Below are 16332 nucleotides of genomic sequence, written 5' to 3'. Positions count from 1 at the left end.
CTGTTATTGATGTGGGGGCATCGTGCTTATGTCATCTTGGCAGCATGCACTCGTGTCAATAGTGTTTCTATCTCTCGCGAACACGGGTGTGCTTCATCGTGCTTACGTTACGCACCCAGGTCATGAGCTGTCTTCATGTTGTGCTGAGGTTGGCTTTGTTTTGTTTCTGTATTGCCATGCGTATCTGTGTCTTACGTCATACCATGCCTTTTTTGCCCATTTTTAGTCACACCTGCACTGTCTTGTCACCTGCTATTTTAGTCTCCTCGTGTTTGCTGTCCAGTGCCAGTTCGTCTTGTTTGTTCAGTTGGTGTTGGTCTCGTGTTCCAGTCGGTCTAATTCGTTTCTTATCAGTCTGGTTTCCCATCCTTATTCAGTCCAGTCAGTCCTGGACTTGTTTGTTTTCCCCCTTGTGGGAGTTTTAGTAATTTTTTTTAATTTAGTTTTGTATATAAATAAATTCCTTTATTTTTCACTCTGCGTTTGGGTCCTGCCTCTGCATTTTCTGACAACTATAGCTTCTTCTGTCAAAAGTGAGGTATTTACATGTGATAAATGTAAGGAATTAGTGAGGCTGACGGAGAAGATTAATGAGTTAGAGTGCTAGTGGAGGTCAGTAAGAAAGAGAACCCGGTAGTTTCGGATGTGGGTAGTACAGCGAACAACACACACACTTTGGCTCTGGTTGTAGAGTCCCTGCAGCAAGGCAGTTGGGTGACATCTCGGTGGCATACTCGCTCAGCAAAGCAACACCACGCTCCCATTCCTGTTAGGGTTTCCAATCGATCCTCCCCACTTCAGATACAAATAAAAAATTCTGTCGTCTTTTGCCCCTTTCTACAATATGTAGATCACCTGGGCCGTATTCTGACCCGTAATTTGCTAATTTTCTATCTGAACTAGTAGTTAATGTGGATAGAGCTTTAATTGTTGGTGAATTCAACATTCATATAGATAGTGAATATGACACATTGTGATTAGCATTTATCAATATTCTCAACTCTCTTGGAGTCAGACAAAATGTGACAGGACCAACTCATCAGCATAATCACATGTTAGATTTAATTCTGTCATATGAAGTTGATGTTGATATTGTAGAAATGAACAGTTGGGAGAACACTACCTTTTCTAGTATTTTTGACCAAAATTCCTCAATTCATTCCCCGAAACTGTACTCACAATATTTTTTACCAAAATTCCACATTTTGTTCCTTGAAATTTGTCTATTTAAATGAGGAATTGTCAATTGAATCAACAGTTATGTATGGAGTGCCACAGGGATCAGTTTTAGGGCCTCTTCTTTTCTCCTTATATATGCTTCACCTAAGAGATATTATCAGGAATCGTGGAATAAGTTTCCACTGTTATGCCGACGATACACAACTTTATATTTCTTCAAAACCAGACGAAATTTCCCAAATCTCCAAATTAGCTGAGTGAATCAATGAAATCAAAGACTGGATGGTCAGAAATGTCCTTCTACTCAATTCCGACAAAACAGTGGTACTAATTGTTGGACCAAAAACATCAGAAAACATCATTCTTCCACCTAAGAAATATTGATACGACACATGCTTTCTGTTGCTGATGACGAAAAACAAATTAATGTGTTCATGAATGACCTCAAGACTAGATTATTGTAATGCATTACAATATGTAATATTGGGAGGATGTCCAGCATGATCAACAAATAAACTTCAACTGGTTCAAAATGCAGCAGCCAGAGTGCTGACGAGAACCAAGAAATATGATCATATTAGCCCCATTTTATCATCGTTACATTGGCTACCTGTTAAATTTCATATTAATTAAAAAATTCTGTTAACTACATACAAAGCTTTGAATGGTCAAGCTCTGCAGTACTTAAGTGATCTTCTACAACACTATAATCCATCACTATATTCTGGCCTGTTAATAGTTCCTAGAATATCAAAATCCACAAAAGGAGGTCGATCCTATTCATATTTATATTTACATTTATGCATTTAGCAGACGCTTTTATCCAAAGTGACTTACAGTGCACTTATTACAGGGACAATCCCCCCCGGAGCAACCTGGAATTAAGTGCCTTGCTCAAGGACACAATGGTGGTGACTGTGGGGATGGAACCAGCGACCTTCTGATTACAGTTATGTGCTTTAGCCCACTGCACCACCACCACTCCATTTAGCTCCTTAAGTATGGAATAGTCTCCCTAACACTGTTCAAGATAAAGATACACTCCCTCAGTTTAAGTCTAGACTAAAGACTCATTTGTTTATCCAGGCATACAACTAATTTATCCTTCAACTCAAAATTAGGCTGCTTTAGTTAGGTTTGCAGGAACCAGAAATATATATCATGATCTATAACTTTGCAAAAAATGCAATGACATCTACGATAATATTATTCAATTTGTTTCCCTGTCTCAACCACTGGATTCATATCTCAAGGTTAGCAGAGCAGATCCAGCTCTGTTACTGCTTGGTGTCAGACTCCACTGCTACATGTCTCTGAGTGATGATGACTAAATGCAGCCAGTGCCAGCCAGACCTCACTTCAGTCTATTATGATGGACTTTAGAAGATTAACTGATGCCAACTCTAACCATAAGACATGGAATACTACATGCCACTGCCTGAACCTTGGATTTAAGGTAGACCTTGCTCACTGGGGTTCTAAATACAATTATTATTTAAGTATTTATTTTTATACACAATTTAAAATCATACTTAATCATCTACACAATTATGACTCTTAAGGCTTTATAGATATTACAGTTGCATGATTGTCTGTAAAGCTGCTTTGAAACAATGTGTGTTGTGAAAAGCACTATACAAATAAAAATGACTTGACTTGAATAAAGTTTGTATAGTATGGTATGATGTGGCTACCCTTACACGGACTCTATGCTTGTAGAATTTAAATGACGAATTCTAAAGATCTACACATTCCACATCCTGTGTATGTTCATTTATGAAATATTTTCTAATCTCAAAATGTTTTTAGCTACTAATAAAAGTGTTTAGATCCATTTAACACATTTTACTCTTTTCAATTTACATCCTTTCCACAGATTGATTCCGTGTGGTCTTATTTATGGCATATGGTTTGGTTTGCTGTATAGAAACATATACTATTCTGTGCATACCAGCATAGAGTTGGGTTGACCGTTGAATGCCATTGGCTCAGTGAAGAAATCTGTGTTGTGGTCCAGTCTGCCATGGCCTCCATAATGAATTTCATCTGAGTCCAGTTTGATCTTGTATCTGGAGGAGGGTATGGTTAAGGAATTCAAAGAGGAGTTATTGAAAACATAATGGGAATGAAACATTATAAGATTATACAGTGAAATATGGTCTTTTTGTACTCTCTGAATTGTGATGCATAAGGACAATGAATATAGGTATCAAATAAATCAATCAATCAAAATGCTTTAACCCAATGGTCTTTATATGCCAAACAATGGACATAAGAAATGCATAGTCATTACATCCTGATGTTGTCCACTCTGAAGTGTTCTGGATGCGAACTAGCTGTCCACCCTCTAGAGAAGTTCCTCTACTCCTCAAAATGCAAAGCTGCACTGCGAGTAAAAATCTACTGATTGCTTTGAGCTCCTCTGAGACAATGAAACACATTTTTCCCATATAAACATGGGCACCAAAACCGATGAGCCACCACATCAACAATTCAAGGCAGAATTATTTATCCATTTCAAAATATTAATAATGTATTCAATCAAAAATGGTTTCAAACAACACCAAACGTGCACACACACAATTTCCTGTGCTACACTGACTAAATTAAATATTACAAAAAGTAATTGACTAGACTCATGACCAGAATAAGAAATACCTTTGACAGAGAAAAAGTGTGCATAAATGAATAATGCAAACACATTTGGGTGGAAACTGGAAATCTATGTCATGCTGTTGTGTTTTAAGTTCTATGTTATTTACCCAAAAAGTGGACAAATGTCAGGAAAATTCCAGCAAGAGCATCAGGAAAGTTTTCTGTTACAGGTTTCAACTTTTAATAATTCAAGTATGCCATGACTCTAGGCTAAAAAAAATGACAATAGAGCCATTGCCCCTAAAATGGCAAATTACAGAGTTGCTCGATTTAGAAGCAAGATAGAAGCCAAAGAAAAGAAAAAAAAGCTAATAAACGATTAATCGGATGATCCATTTTTAAATCAATATATAAAGTGTTAAAAATCTTCTTAGTCTTTCCTTACTGTGATGGAGCAGACAAGACTCCATAGTAAATGAATCAATGTCAGGTATTTCCTTTTTTTCTAGAGACACCGGCACTCAAAATCAATATAAACTCCATCAAAAATGGTTTTAAAATAATTTCCCAACTTTTTCCTTCAAATTGTAATATTCATTATACTCTACAGTAATCAATAATGTTTTTTGTAACTATTGCTGCCTTCATGTGCTGTCTAAATCATTCTACTTCCCACTTAAGTGGTTATTACGCGTATGTCACGTTCAATAATTTGTCGGAAAGAGCAGGAAACGTGGACCACACTGGGTTAATTAATTCGTACATATTTTTTGAAGACATGCTATTTTGAAGGTGTAAAAATGTACAACATGCATCAAATTGGTTACTGATATACAGTACATATATGAATATGACTGAAAGTTTCTGTAAAGGAATTAATGGAAAGAAGGAGGTGAGAACTGGCTTGAAGATATAAATAATATTTTAATAAGGAACTGAAACAAAAAGACAGACACACACAAAGGTGTTGGATAGCTGCCCATAAACCTCTCTCTCTCTCTGTCCCACTGCAGTCTCCAGTCAGCCTTCATCCCTATCTGAGGCTTGATTGGCCTAATTAGGGGCCGGGTGTGTAGCATTACAATCCGGCCCGCCCTCCGCCCTGTCACATTCCTCCCTCGTTCTCTCAGGCCAGGGAGTGTGCCTAGACAGGTGTGTGCCTATCCAAATCATGTCCAATCAATTGAATTTGCCTCAGGTGGACTTCAATCAAAGTGTAGAAACATCTCAAAGATGATCCAGAGAAATGGGATGCACTGGAGCAAAATTTCAAGTGTCATAGCAAAGGGTCTGAATACTTATGTCAGTGGGATATTTTTTTTTCTTCTTTATAAAAAATTTGCAAAGTTATAAACAAAATCCGATTTTTGCTTTTTCATTATGGGGTACTCAATCTATTGAGTGTAAATTGATGTGAATAAATATAGAATTTAAATCATTTTAGCCTAAGGTTGCAACATAACAAAATGTGAAAAAACAATTAAGGGGTCTGAATACTTTCTGAATGCAGAGTGTACTGTATATACACACATATCTCACTTTATCTCTGTTTACCTCCACTCCTCAGTGGTTTAAACAGTTGTGAGATGTAACAAACATGCACACAGGCATCTAATTGGCTGCTTGAATAATCATCTCCTATCCCATGGGCTAGCGGTGTGTCTTCGTCTTATCCTCAAACGCTCTCGTACTCTGCCCCAGAGCTGGAGCACACTTGGCTTTTATTGCCAGCTTGCCAGCTTTGATAGCTATGATTAAAAAGAAGTGTTGCTCTGCGTATTGTTAATGAGTGCAATAGATGCCCTGACCCTACTACCCCAAACTTCTATTTGCATTGGATTCTCTCACTGATAGAACAAAGTCCCTTTGTTATGGATATTTCTATTATCTATTCATATATATTTATATGTTATTGAGAAAAGAGTATGAGAAACACAATGATCTGATGTGGTATTTTTGAATTAACGGATGCTTCATTTAAGTTGTTTACTGTCTGTATAGATATCAAAAATTAAAGTGTGTGCTTAAGCTTTCCTTAAGTGCAACAAACAGCCCAAAACACCTTCTGTTTAGTGTTAGGCATATTAGTGCCAAACAAGCCCATTTAGTTAATTTTGCATTCCAGCAATTGCTACCGTAAGGCACCAACTAAGATGAAAATGCTAAATAAAATAGCTAAACCCTGGTAAATTGGTAAATTTGGGGCACATTGGCTATAGCAATAAATAAACTATAAGCTGATTGAATATATTCTTACTTAATATTACTGAAATATAGACATCAGTGTAGAAAAATACTTTAGAAAGAAACTATTGAAATGATGTGTTCTTTAGTGAAAAGCATCCCTGTGTCAAAATGCTATTAACTAAACAAAACTAAGACACAAATAATAACACATTACACACCTTAATCAATGATTTAATAAATATATTGTCTCAGAATCCCCCGATGGCCACTCAAGCAAACCAATCTTTGGCGTGTTTTCTTTCGACACATTAGCGTGCTAGCTAGATGGCTAAAAAGCTAGATTCTCCTTGTGACCTAATATTCATCTTTAGATTAAAGCTTAGTCTATGTTTGGGCAAAATCTCAATAGAATTTAACTAAACTAAATTTATTATGTGATTCAAAAAGGCCTTTGGATTTCATAGCAAATAAATAGTTCACTTCAGTTCAAAACTGAGCCATTAGCATTAGCATGTAAAAGCATTACCCCCTGGTGCAGCATACAATTGTATGACACAATGTTGAAACCATTTCAAGACATTCAGAGAATTATCATCATCATATTATTCAAATTAAATATGATTTTCAGCTGCATTTTTTTTCCTTAATTAGGGCATATTTTTCTAAAATGCATGTCAAATACTTCAATTGAATGAATACATTTAAATGGTCACAAAAATGTCTAACACCATAATATTTTAAATATCTATGGCATTTTTGCCCCAAGTCCTGGTTAATTTCTGACCCTGATAGAAGCCTTGATTTGAGTTATGTGCTCATAACTTTATCACTAATGTCTAAAGAGGAGCCAAAAAATAGGTCTGCCTGCATTTCCAAGCCTTTCAGAAACTGATAATGTTATTATCGATGCCAACATTTGATGTAGAAGAGCACCAGACAAGAGAAGTATGCAGGAAGTGCTGTTTTGCAGAATATCAGTTCCGCCCCCTGTGAATTCACACGGACGCCATGTCTGAGATCCATAAAAAGACCTCAACTGGGAGTGAAGAGAAGAGAGAGAGAGAGAGAGAGAGAGAGAGAGAGAAACACATCCAGAAGGCAAAGAGGAAGTGTACCTTAAACATCCATGCATTGATCAATACCTCCCATTCCCATTAGATGCGTATGAATGTCAACCAGGACCCAAGTATATAGACAGGCAGCACAGAACACAGTGTGTATGAGGGTGTGCCAAAAATACAAAGCGGGAATTCAAGAAGAACTAACTGTGGCCTCTGAAAGCGTTGTTTAATTGCGTGAGCTGTCAGCACTGTTTTTGCACCTGATTCACTAAAGGAATTATGACTTATGAATTCCTTTAGGCACCTACAAAAACGGTACAATTATAAAACCTGTGCGTCACTTCTGAATAACTTCTGCTGAAAGCACCGTTTCTTTGCATGCACTCTCTGGGCTGTTTTTGCACCTGATTCACTAAAGGAATTCTGTAAATCAGACAACAGCGCAAACACGAAAAAAAAAAGGCACAATTCCCAAACCTGTTGTTTATCTGCACAAACTGTCTGCTCACTTTTTGCAACCATTTCTCTTAAGGAATTATGCAATTCGGGCAACAGTGCAAACACGGCAACAAAAACGGCACAATTTATGAACTTGTGCGCCACTTCTGAATTGTGTCCTGTGAAAACGAAAACTTATCTGCATATGCTGTCTGCACTGTTGTTGCGCCCGATTCACTCTAGCAATTATGCAAATCAGGTAACAGTGCAAATGCACCAATAGAAATGGCACAATTCCTGAACTTTGGCATCACTTCTGAACTGCGCCTGTTGAAAGCACAATTTATCTGCACATATTGTCTGAGCTGGAGAACTAAAGAATTAAGCAATCAGGCAACAGCACAAATGTGCTGACAAAAAGTTGCAGTTCCCGAAATGTGGCGTTATGTTTTCAAAATTGCATTCACTGACAGTGCCGGTTATCTGGCCATGCTGTCTGCACTGTTTTTTGTGCCCTATTCACTGAGGAAATTTTGCAAATCAGGTTACAGCACAAACGCACCGATGAAAATGGCACGAAAGAGCCATTTATGCTGCATGCACCATCTGCGCTGAAGAACTAAAGGAATTATGCAAATCATAAAACGGCACAAATGCACCAGCAAAAACGTCACAATTCCTGAACTTTTGTGTATTACTTTTGAATTGCATTCACTGAAAGTGCCATTTATCTGCACAAACTGTCTTGCGCTGTTAATTGCGGGCCATTCGCTGAAGGGATTATGCAAATCAGGCAACAGCGCAAAATCAACAAAAGCCGGCCCAATTCTCAAACAAGTGCATTGCTTCTGAGTGCTAGGTTGAGGAAGACGCAACTGACTTACACAAACTGGAATTCTTTACTGGGATTGTACAGCATTGCTCAACCACTTTGACCATTTTGAGAATAAATCACAATGTATAATGCGCCTAGTTTACATAGAAATGTAGTGTGTTTACACGGAAAAGAAGTTAAGTTTTACTCCTAAAGAAATTAATAGTAATTTTAATCACATGAGATGAAGATTCCAGTCATATCAGTAACCTTATAAAAGCGGTTTTGTATTTTACATGGGGGCTACCATGTTAGAATCACATGACCATCCAAATACTACTACTCTTCAAATACTACACTTTCACTCATGGATTCAATTAATCATGGCTGTCTGTGTATAGTGAATTTCTACAATGGCATCTGTAACAAAAAACTATTGATTTTGAATTATGCTGCATCCATGCCGCTAGGTGTCACTCTAGGTCTAAGATGACACAACGCAAAAGTTACTTAGTGCACCTTTAAAGGTGCTGTAAACTATTTTAGCCATTCTGGAACTTCAACTGAGCCGTTATCTTTCCAAAACACCGCCCTCCAAACATAGCATTGAGACCAACACCAAACAGTAGAGCAGCAATGCATCTTCTCTTGGTTGCAAAACAGCACACGTTATACATGAATGAACCGCTTCAACGACTACACTACGAGAACACGCAAATTGATTGACAGGCAGAAAGCACATCAAAGTCTTCTGATTGGCTGATCAAAGAATGTGTAACATATTTGTTTGCTGTTTACACAATCTAGTGCTGTCACAGTGACCAGTAAGATATCGGAGTACACTTATTTCAGTGAAAACAGCACTTTTAAGGCGCAGCACTATAAGCACATTTTAGCATCTAGTTAAACTGGATTGCAGCTGTTTAGAGAATTAAGAGAGGTTTTTGCGCTGAACTATTGTGCGCAAATGTGCTGCAACTGTTTAGAGAATTTACTCCTAAAACATTATTGTGTGTGCAGACAAGTGCAAAAGCAAGCAATGTACAAGACCCAGAACGGTTAATTCAATGTTCCCTGGCAAGCATGCTCATGTAACAGCAGTGGCTCTCCAGCACAAATTGGCAGTTCGAGGCTTTTAGCAATTATGCTTTTGTTAGCGCTTACAGATGCTTGTCTCGCAGGCCAGGCAGCGCTGGCGGCACAACACTGTAATCAGCGAAGACTTGCTGAACAAAGGGAGTTTCTAGGATCAAAGACAATTTGTTCACATGAGGAAAAGTTGAGGACAAGAGGTCTAAGGACAGTCAGGCATTGATGACCTGAAGAAAATGTGTAGATGATCATGACTGGACGAGGGTCGCAATATTGAGCCTCGCTCTAAGGGGCACACAGGTCTTGCGGCTGAATGGCGGTGGTATTTGATATTATTAAGCGTTCAAAACCAGAACACATTTTTAAAATGAAGCCTCTTGTACTGTGCATCAATTCAGCAGCATCTTGAATCCTTGTTTGTACCAAAATCTGAGCAAAAGAAACAAACAAATAAGGTGTCTCAAACTAGCATTTTAGTTTTATCCAGGCCATGTTAATGGTTTATCCGTAGATCGGCCTACCTTATAATCTGAGTGGCCCCAAATAGTAACTGGGTACTTAAATCATCGTTAACCCTTATATTGTGCTCCTGTCAAAAGTTTTCTTCTGAAAACTGTAGTTTATTTCACCCAGTCACAATAAAATTCCATGACTTTGTTCACAAAGTCTGAACACACAATCTAAACACACCATTTTTTAATTTATAAGATAATTTTCATAAAATTGTATTGTTTTTATTTTACCTTGTTACACCTGTGTTCGGAGTTCCCAAGTGACTGGCCGTTAAAAATGAATGGATTAGACTACAAAATACAGAAATTTTAAGTGTTGAGGAGTATACCAATCCTATAGATGAGCACATATGTGGATGTGTATTTGCACACACAAATTCCTCAGAAATATTTCAAGATCTGCTTGTGATATTATGTTGTGTTTGGGCTCGTTTGAATCGGTATAATCTGTTGTAAGTTATGATATGTCGCTTTCTATGTCATAAGTATTTTTCAGTAAGTAATAAGGAAAAACATGATAAGAACACAATCCTGTTAATTATACACTGATGAGCCAAACATTATGACCACCAGCCTAATATGCTGTTGGTCCTCTGTGTACTGCCAAAACAGCACCAACTTGATGAGGCATGGACTCTACAAGACCACTGAAGGCACCTTGTGGTATCTGGCACTAAAACATTAGCAGCAGATCCTTCAAGTCCTGGAGTTGCCATAGATCAAACTCGGATTGAGATCTGGGGAGTTTGGGGCCAGGGCAACACATTGAACTCTTATTCAAAGGTATTATAAGGTATAACTCTTGAATACCATTCCCATGAAGGGGTGTACCTGGTCTGCAATGATGATTAGGTAGGTGGCATATGTCAAATTTATGTCCACATGAATGGTCAGACCCAGGGTTTCCCAGCTTCCACTGCTCCAAGGTCCAGTTCAGATGCTCGCATGCCCATTGAAGGCACATTCGACGGTGGATAGGGGTCATCATGGGCACGCGGACGGGTTTGCAGCTTCACAGTCCCATCCGCAGCAGAGTGTGATGCACTGTGTGTTGTGACACATTCCTCATGTAAACACAATAAAAATGTTCTGTGACTTGTGCCACAGTAGACCTTCTGCCGGTTTGGACCAGATGGGACAGCCTCGTTGCCCTCATGAATCAATGAGCCTTGGGCACCCAACACCCTGTTGCCAGTTTGTGGTTTGTCCCGCCTTGGACTCTAGGTACTCACCACTGCTGACCGGGCACACCCCACAAGCTTTGCCATTTCAGAGATGCTCTGATCAAGTTGTCTGGCCATAAAAATGTGGCCCTTGTCAAAGTCATTCAGGTCTTTACTCCTACCCATTTCTCCTGCATTATACATGTTGGCCATGAGAACGGATTGTTTGCCTACCTTCTAATCTACCGAGACATTGACATGTGGCCTTGTTTGGAGATGATCAATGTTATTTGCTTCACCTGTGAGTAGTTAGGGTTGCAAAATTCTGGGAATTTTCAAAGTTGTAAACTTTCCATGGGAATTAACAGGAATATATGAGAATTAACATGAATTAATGGGAATAAATGAGAAATTAGCAAAATTACAAGTTAGCCTATAACAGGGAACAGTAGCTAGCTAGCCATCAGATATACTAAATGTAAGCTAGCTAACACCATTTCATTGACAATTTAAGAGGCTAGCTATCAGGGTGCTAGCTAGCTCAACTATGATGCTGTTTCTTCTGCTAGCCAGTTTTCTGTTATCATACAAGAAAGTAGGTTATAGTTTGATTTAGCATGCTGATTGAGGAGTGTTCTTCTATTTATCTAGCCTATTTCTATTCATTTGTCCAGTATTAACTGTAAAATATCTTTTACCATTCCAGAAAATTCCAATTGTTTAGCTAACTTTTTATATATCTGTGCATGGCATTGCATTTGTGTTTTTACAAGTGTTTTTCTAATCTTATTCTACAGATCCGCCCCTTTGCAACCCTATGAGTGGTCATAATGTTTTGGCTCATCAGTTGGAATTTCATACAATTCACTGCAGTTTCTCATTGCATTTTACTAACTGAGACCTTTCCAACGATATATAACACATGGCTACCTCAACTTTTTTCATTGTTTTTACCAACTCTGAATATAATTGTTGTGATAAATTGGAAACTTTGAGAACAAAACAGTTCTAATTTGTCAGCATTATTTAAGAATGGGTTGGATAAGCTGTAGGCATTGTAAAGTCCAGATTCTAAGCTTTAAATTGATCAATTATGTTTAGATCAAGCAAGTGGTTATTCATTTATTCCATAATGATATATATATATATATTTTTAATTATTAACATTTTTGACCGGGAACACAAAAGGTGTTAGCACAAATAAACACTACACAAGGGTTAAACATATCTGAATGTCATTGCATTGGATAAAAAAAAAATTTTTTTTTTTTTGTAAAAATCATGTGACGTGTGCAAACAAATACCAGAGTCTGGTGTCAAGGTGATTTTTAGTGGATGCTTGAAGTTAGTTCCACAAAGTTTGACAACCAGAAAGTGTCCAAATACTTAATTTTGGTAAAAAGAAAACCTTCTTTTGAAATAGTTTTGCTTGAATAGTATGCTTTTGCTATCTTTCTTTAAAATAAATACATAACCTGATATATTTGCTATCAAATGCAATGACATTCATATATTTTAAGAGTGGTTTAAAATAGTTGGGGCCACTATAAACAGTATACATACAGTAACTCACAACCATGTTCTCACATGACTCGCACACAACCAATAACTAATAGCATACCCATACCATCCCCTGTGTTCCTCCTGAGCCTTGTCTATATGTATTTATTTTGCGTTCCATCATTTCTCAGATACATAAAGCTTTCTTTCTATGAAGTCATCGAGCAAGTCTTTCTGTTGCGAAACATATGGCAGTTTTGCCCGAGGACAAGCCTGTTATATATTCAAGGAGGAATGCTGATATGGTTGAATTATTTAGAATGGCGTCCAGGTAAATGCCCCTGACAGATAATGGAGAGAATGATGACCTGACACAATCGCAGACGCCTATTGGCACGCAGTGTATCAAAGACACATCAGGTCTGACAGGAAGAGCTTTCATGATACCCAACTGGGATTCACAATACTCCAACCAACTGAATGGAACGCGCCCATTGAGAGACAAAGATTGGAGGAAAAAAAAATACATGGGGGGTTTGAGCTCCTGTCAAAAGCTGATGTCGACAGAATTTTAATAGCTCGTGTTTGTGGTAGAGAGCTTAACTCAGGGGAAACTTTGTCTTCGTTTTTTGAAAGAAGAGAAAAAGTCTAAAAGACAAAATAGCTGCTCGTCCCACTGAAAGGACATAGGAGAGACTTTTTAATGCCTTAAAATGTCAGAAATCTACATTTATGATCACTTTCTGATCCCTGAAGTTTTATGTTTGACTTTAAAGTTTCGGTTTACACTTGTTTACCAAAATGTGAGGTTTGCAACTGTCAAATGATGTGGACATGAGTCTAAGCAAAAATGTCTATCAAATGCAATGACATTTCTGTGTAAACCCTTAAACCCTGTTCACACTGCCTCGCTTGAGGTCACTAGTCGCTGTACTCAGTAACTAAAAACGAAATGTTTTTCATGTTCAAATATTAACCGGTTAGAATGAAATAAAATAACTTTTCTTTTTCAAATGACAGTAATCTGAGCTAAGGGTGGGAGATATACCAGTTCCAGTGTTGCCAAATCCCACAAGAGAAACAAACCCAAAAATAAGCCACTTACATCCCCAAAATAGGCAAAAATATGCAATTCCATTTTCAATGTGGGGGAAATATCGGCATAGAAATCATAAGAAGCATAGTATTCAGTAGCCTATAAAATGACCCCCCCCTCTAAATATTTTCCTTGCATATGTCCATCATCCATGTTTTTATAATTGCCATGAGTGGGCAAAATTAACTAGGCTGCCATGTGAACGTGTCATTCACAGATCCAATTTCAGATGAAAAGCATGAAACAGCAAGTGCCGAATGCTGCCGCATGGGTTAGATTGGACTCATCCACTGTGTGTTTGACACCACTCATGTAGAATTCGGCTCAAACAGTAGGTGGGGATATTTGACAGCTGCTGGTAGTTGGTTGCAATGTATTATGAATAGGTGTTAAAAATCTTTTCAGCATGCAATTAGGCAAATGCATGCATACAACTGCACTTAAATATTCTCCCAAACACAGAAGGTTTAGAACGTTAATGCCCTATTAAGATTTATATCAACAAAACCTCCCTACCCTAAACCTAACTGATAGTGTCAGAAAAAGCAAATGTGACAAAAAAATGCAACTTCTGAAGAAACCACGTCATTTCGTGGTTCTTCTATGATACTTTCGGCTCACGTGTCGATTTGCATGCTAAGCTGAAACTTGCATGCAAAGCACAGTTGAGCTACCACACAGTTTAATTGCATTTGAACAAGCTTTTGGACTTGGTTATGTAAAAACATATCACCTTACAAGTCATGCACCATATTAAAAGTGTTTAGGCATCATAAGAGAGCATTGTGTGAAGAACGGGGTCATAAGTGTTTTTTATTTACAAATAATCGTCTGTTTTACTTGATGTAAACATGCAATGCCATCATGTGAAACCAGCACATCCAATGCTCAGTTAATATATTGCTGGACTAAAATAACAAATGAGCACTTCTGCAGTGAAATTACAATTTGGAAGTATATTCAAAAGCAACAGCGTTTCGATATTTAGTGCCATTTTATATCACCTTTGTGTGTGTGCTATTTTTTTTACCATACAGTGAGACACTGGCGTAGTAAGTAATTTATGCATTTAGGAAATCAGAGACCCTCTCTGTGGTCACAGGAGACGCATATTAGACACCTGGTGCTACCAGATTTAAATGGTGATCTGCCTGACGACTTGTGAACGGATCACTCAAGACTGATCTTTGGAATACAAAGGGTTAATTTTAAAGAATGTCGTGGCTGCTCTTTTCACATAATTAAGGTGAATGGAGACTTTTGGGGGCCAATGTATATAGACATACATACATAGATAGATATGTGTCTGAGCTGGCGCATGTGTGAAATGGCTGGAGCATAATGAAAAAGCACTCTGGACTTGTTGGGTTGGACGTGTTTACCTCTTCAGACACGGAGTTGTACTTTCATCTGTCTTCTGCTCTAATTGGATGCTCTGCTTTAAGTCCCATCGGTCGAACACACTTGCCTCACTGACACACAAACACATGCTGCAATGCTAGGCAAATTCACCTGCGTGTTTTCCTCTCGCGGTAATAATGACAGCTATTTCAGATGCTTCTCAGCTGTTTACATCTAAAAGCTGGTTTCTCCCCAAGAAAAACGCTTTTTGAAGCATCAAACCAGCACAGATAGTGGACACGCGTTTTTGACCCAAAAATGTACAGAGCTCTAGTCCAGATTAGTGTGGCAATAACAGCCTCAAAATGATATTAAGATATTCACAGTCAGACATTTGCAGCATAATGGGGATTATTGAGAAAGCAGTAATATTCAAGCAATGTTGCACATTCAGGTGAAATATATGGAGGCAAATCAATGACAATAGTTTTAAGTTTTGAACTCTTGCTCACATTATTGACACTTGCGTGAGAAACATCTGCTGCGCAAGCAAAGTTTGGAGAATGATTTGAACACCTTTTAATTTTGTCAGTTGTGAGGTGGGCTCTTGCTGTTTTGTGTGAAACCTCAAATATAATTGGCCGTTCCCTCTTCCAGGAAGTTAGTTATGATTGGCTCCCTTTTATTTCAAAGAAACATAACAAACTCACCTCACTTAGTGAGAGACTAGGCTTCATCAAGGGACCCTCTGCCTGCGAGTCATTATTACTTTAATACTGCAAATACTGCTGATTTAATGTTATATAATGTATGTAAGTACTGTGTATCTTTGCCAGACACTGTAAAAACAGGAAGTTGAGTAGCTTATTGTTGCATTCCTGTGATATTACTATAGAACTTTTGGTGACTTTAAAAGTTATTTCAAAATTGTTATAAGGTGACTATCTTTAGTTTGCATAATGTATGTCAATTTAGACATGAAAGTAAATTAATGTACCTATAAATAAGCATGCAATATACACATTTTAGAGAAAGCATTTTTTGTTCAGCCTAGATATTGCTGTCTTGTCAATATGAGTGGTTGATTGTGTTTTATTCTGCTTTCCATCCCTTGTACATGGGTTTCTATGCGCACATCACCCACGGCTATGCATTTAGGCCTAAATTGTGTCTAAATTGTAATAAATAGATGTATTTCCTGCACCAGGGGCATATTGTGTTTCTATTACCTGTATCTCTTGACCAGCTCTCACTGAACCTGCCCTTCATCTGTGGAAACAACTAAAACTGTTTAAAAAATACTGAAACCATTGTAGCCTTATTCTGCACATAAAGCAATAGAACATTATTATTG

At 37.9% G+C, this 16332-nt stretch overlaps 1 protein-coding gene across 1 annotated transcript in view; it reads right to left on the bottom strand.

Moving 5' to 3' along the window:
* LOC127630272 (1,4-alpha-glucan-branching enzyme-like) overlaps positions 1 to 16332 on the bottom strand; it is a 234992-nt gene that overhangs the window by 30190 nt on the left and 188470 nt on the right. Inside the window, exon 15 of the mRNA XM_052107764.1 lies at positions 3131 to 3248. Coding sequence (XP_051963724.1) covers positions 3131 to 3248 — 118 coding nt within the window. The remainder of the gene's footprint in view (positions 1 to 3130; positions 3249 to 16332) is intronic.

This window comes from Xyrauchen texanus, chromosome 36 (assembly GCF_025860055.1).
Source record: "Xyrauchen texanus isolate HMW12.3.18 chromosome 36, RBS_HiC_50CHRs, whole genome shotgun sequence".
Taxonomy (NCBI): domain Eukaryota; kingdom Metazoa; phylum Chordata; class Actinopteri; order Cypriniformes; family Catostomidae; genus Xyrauchen; species Xyrauchen texanus.
The sequence above is the reverse complement of the archived record's forward strand: the minus strand, read 5'-3'. Positions and strand labels throughout refer to the sequence as shown.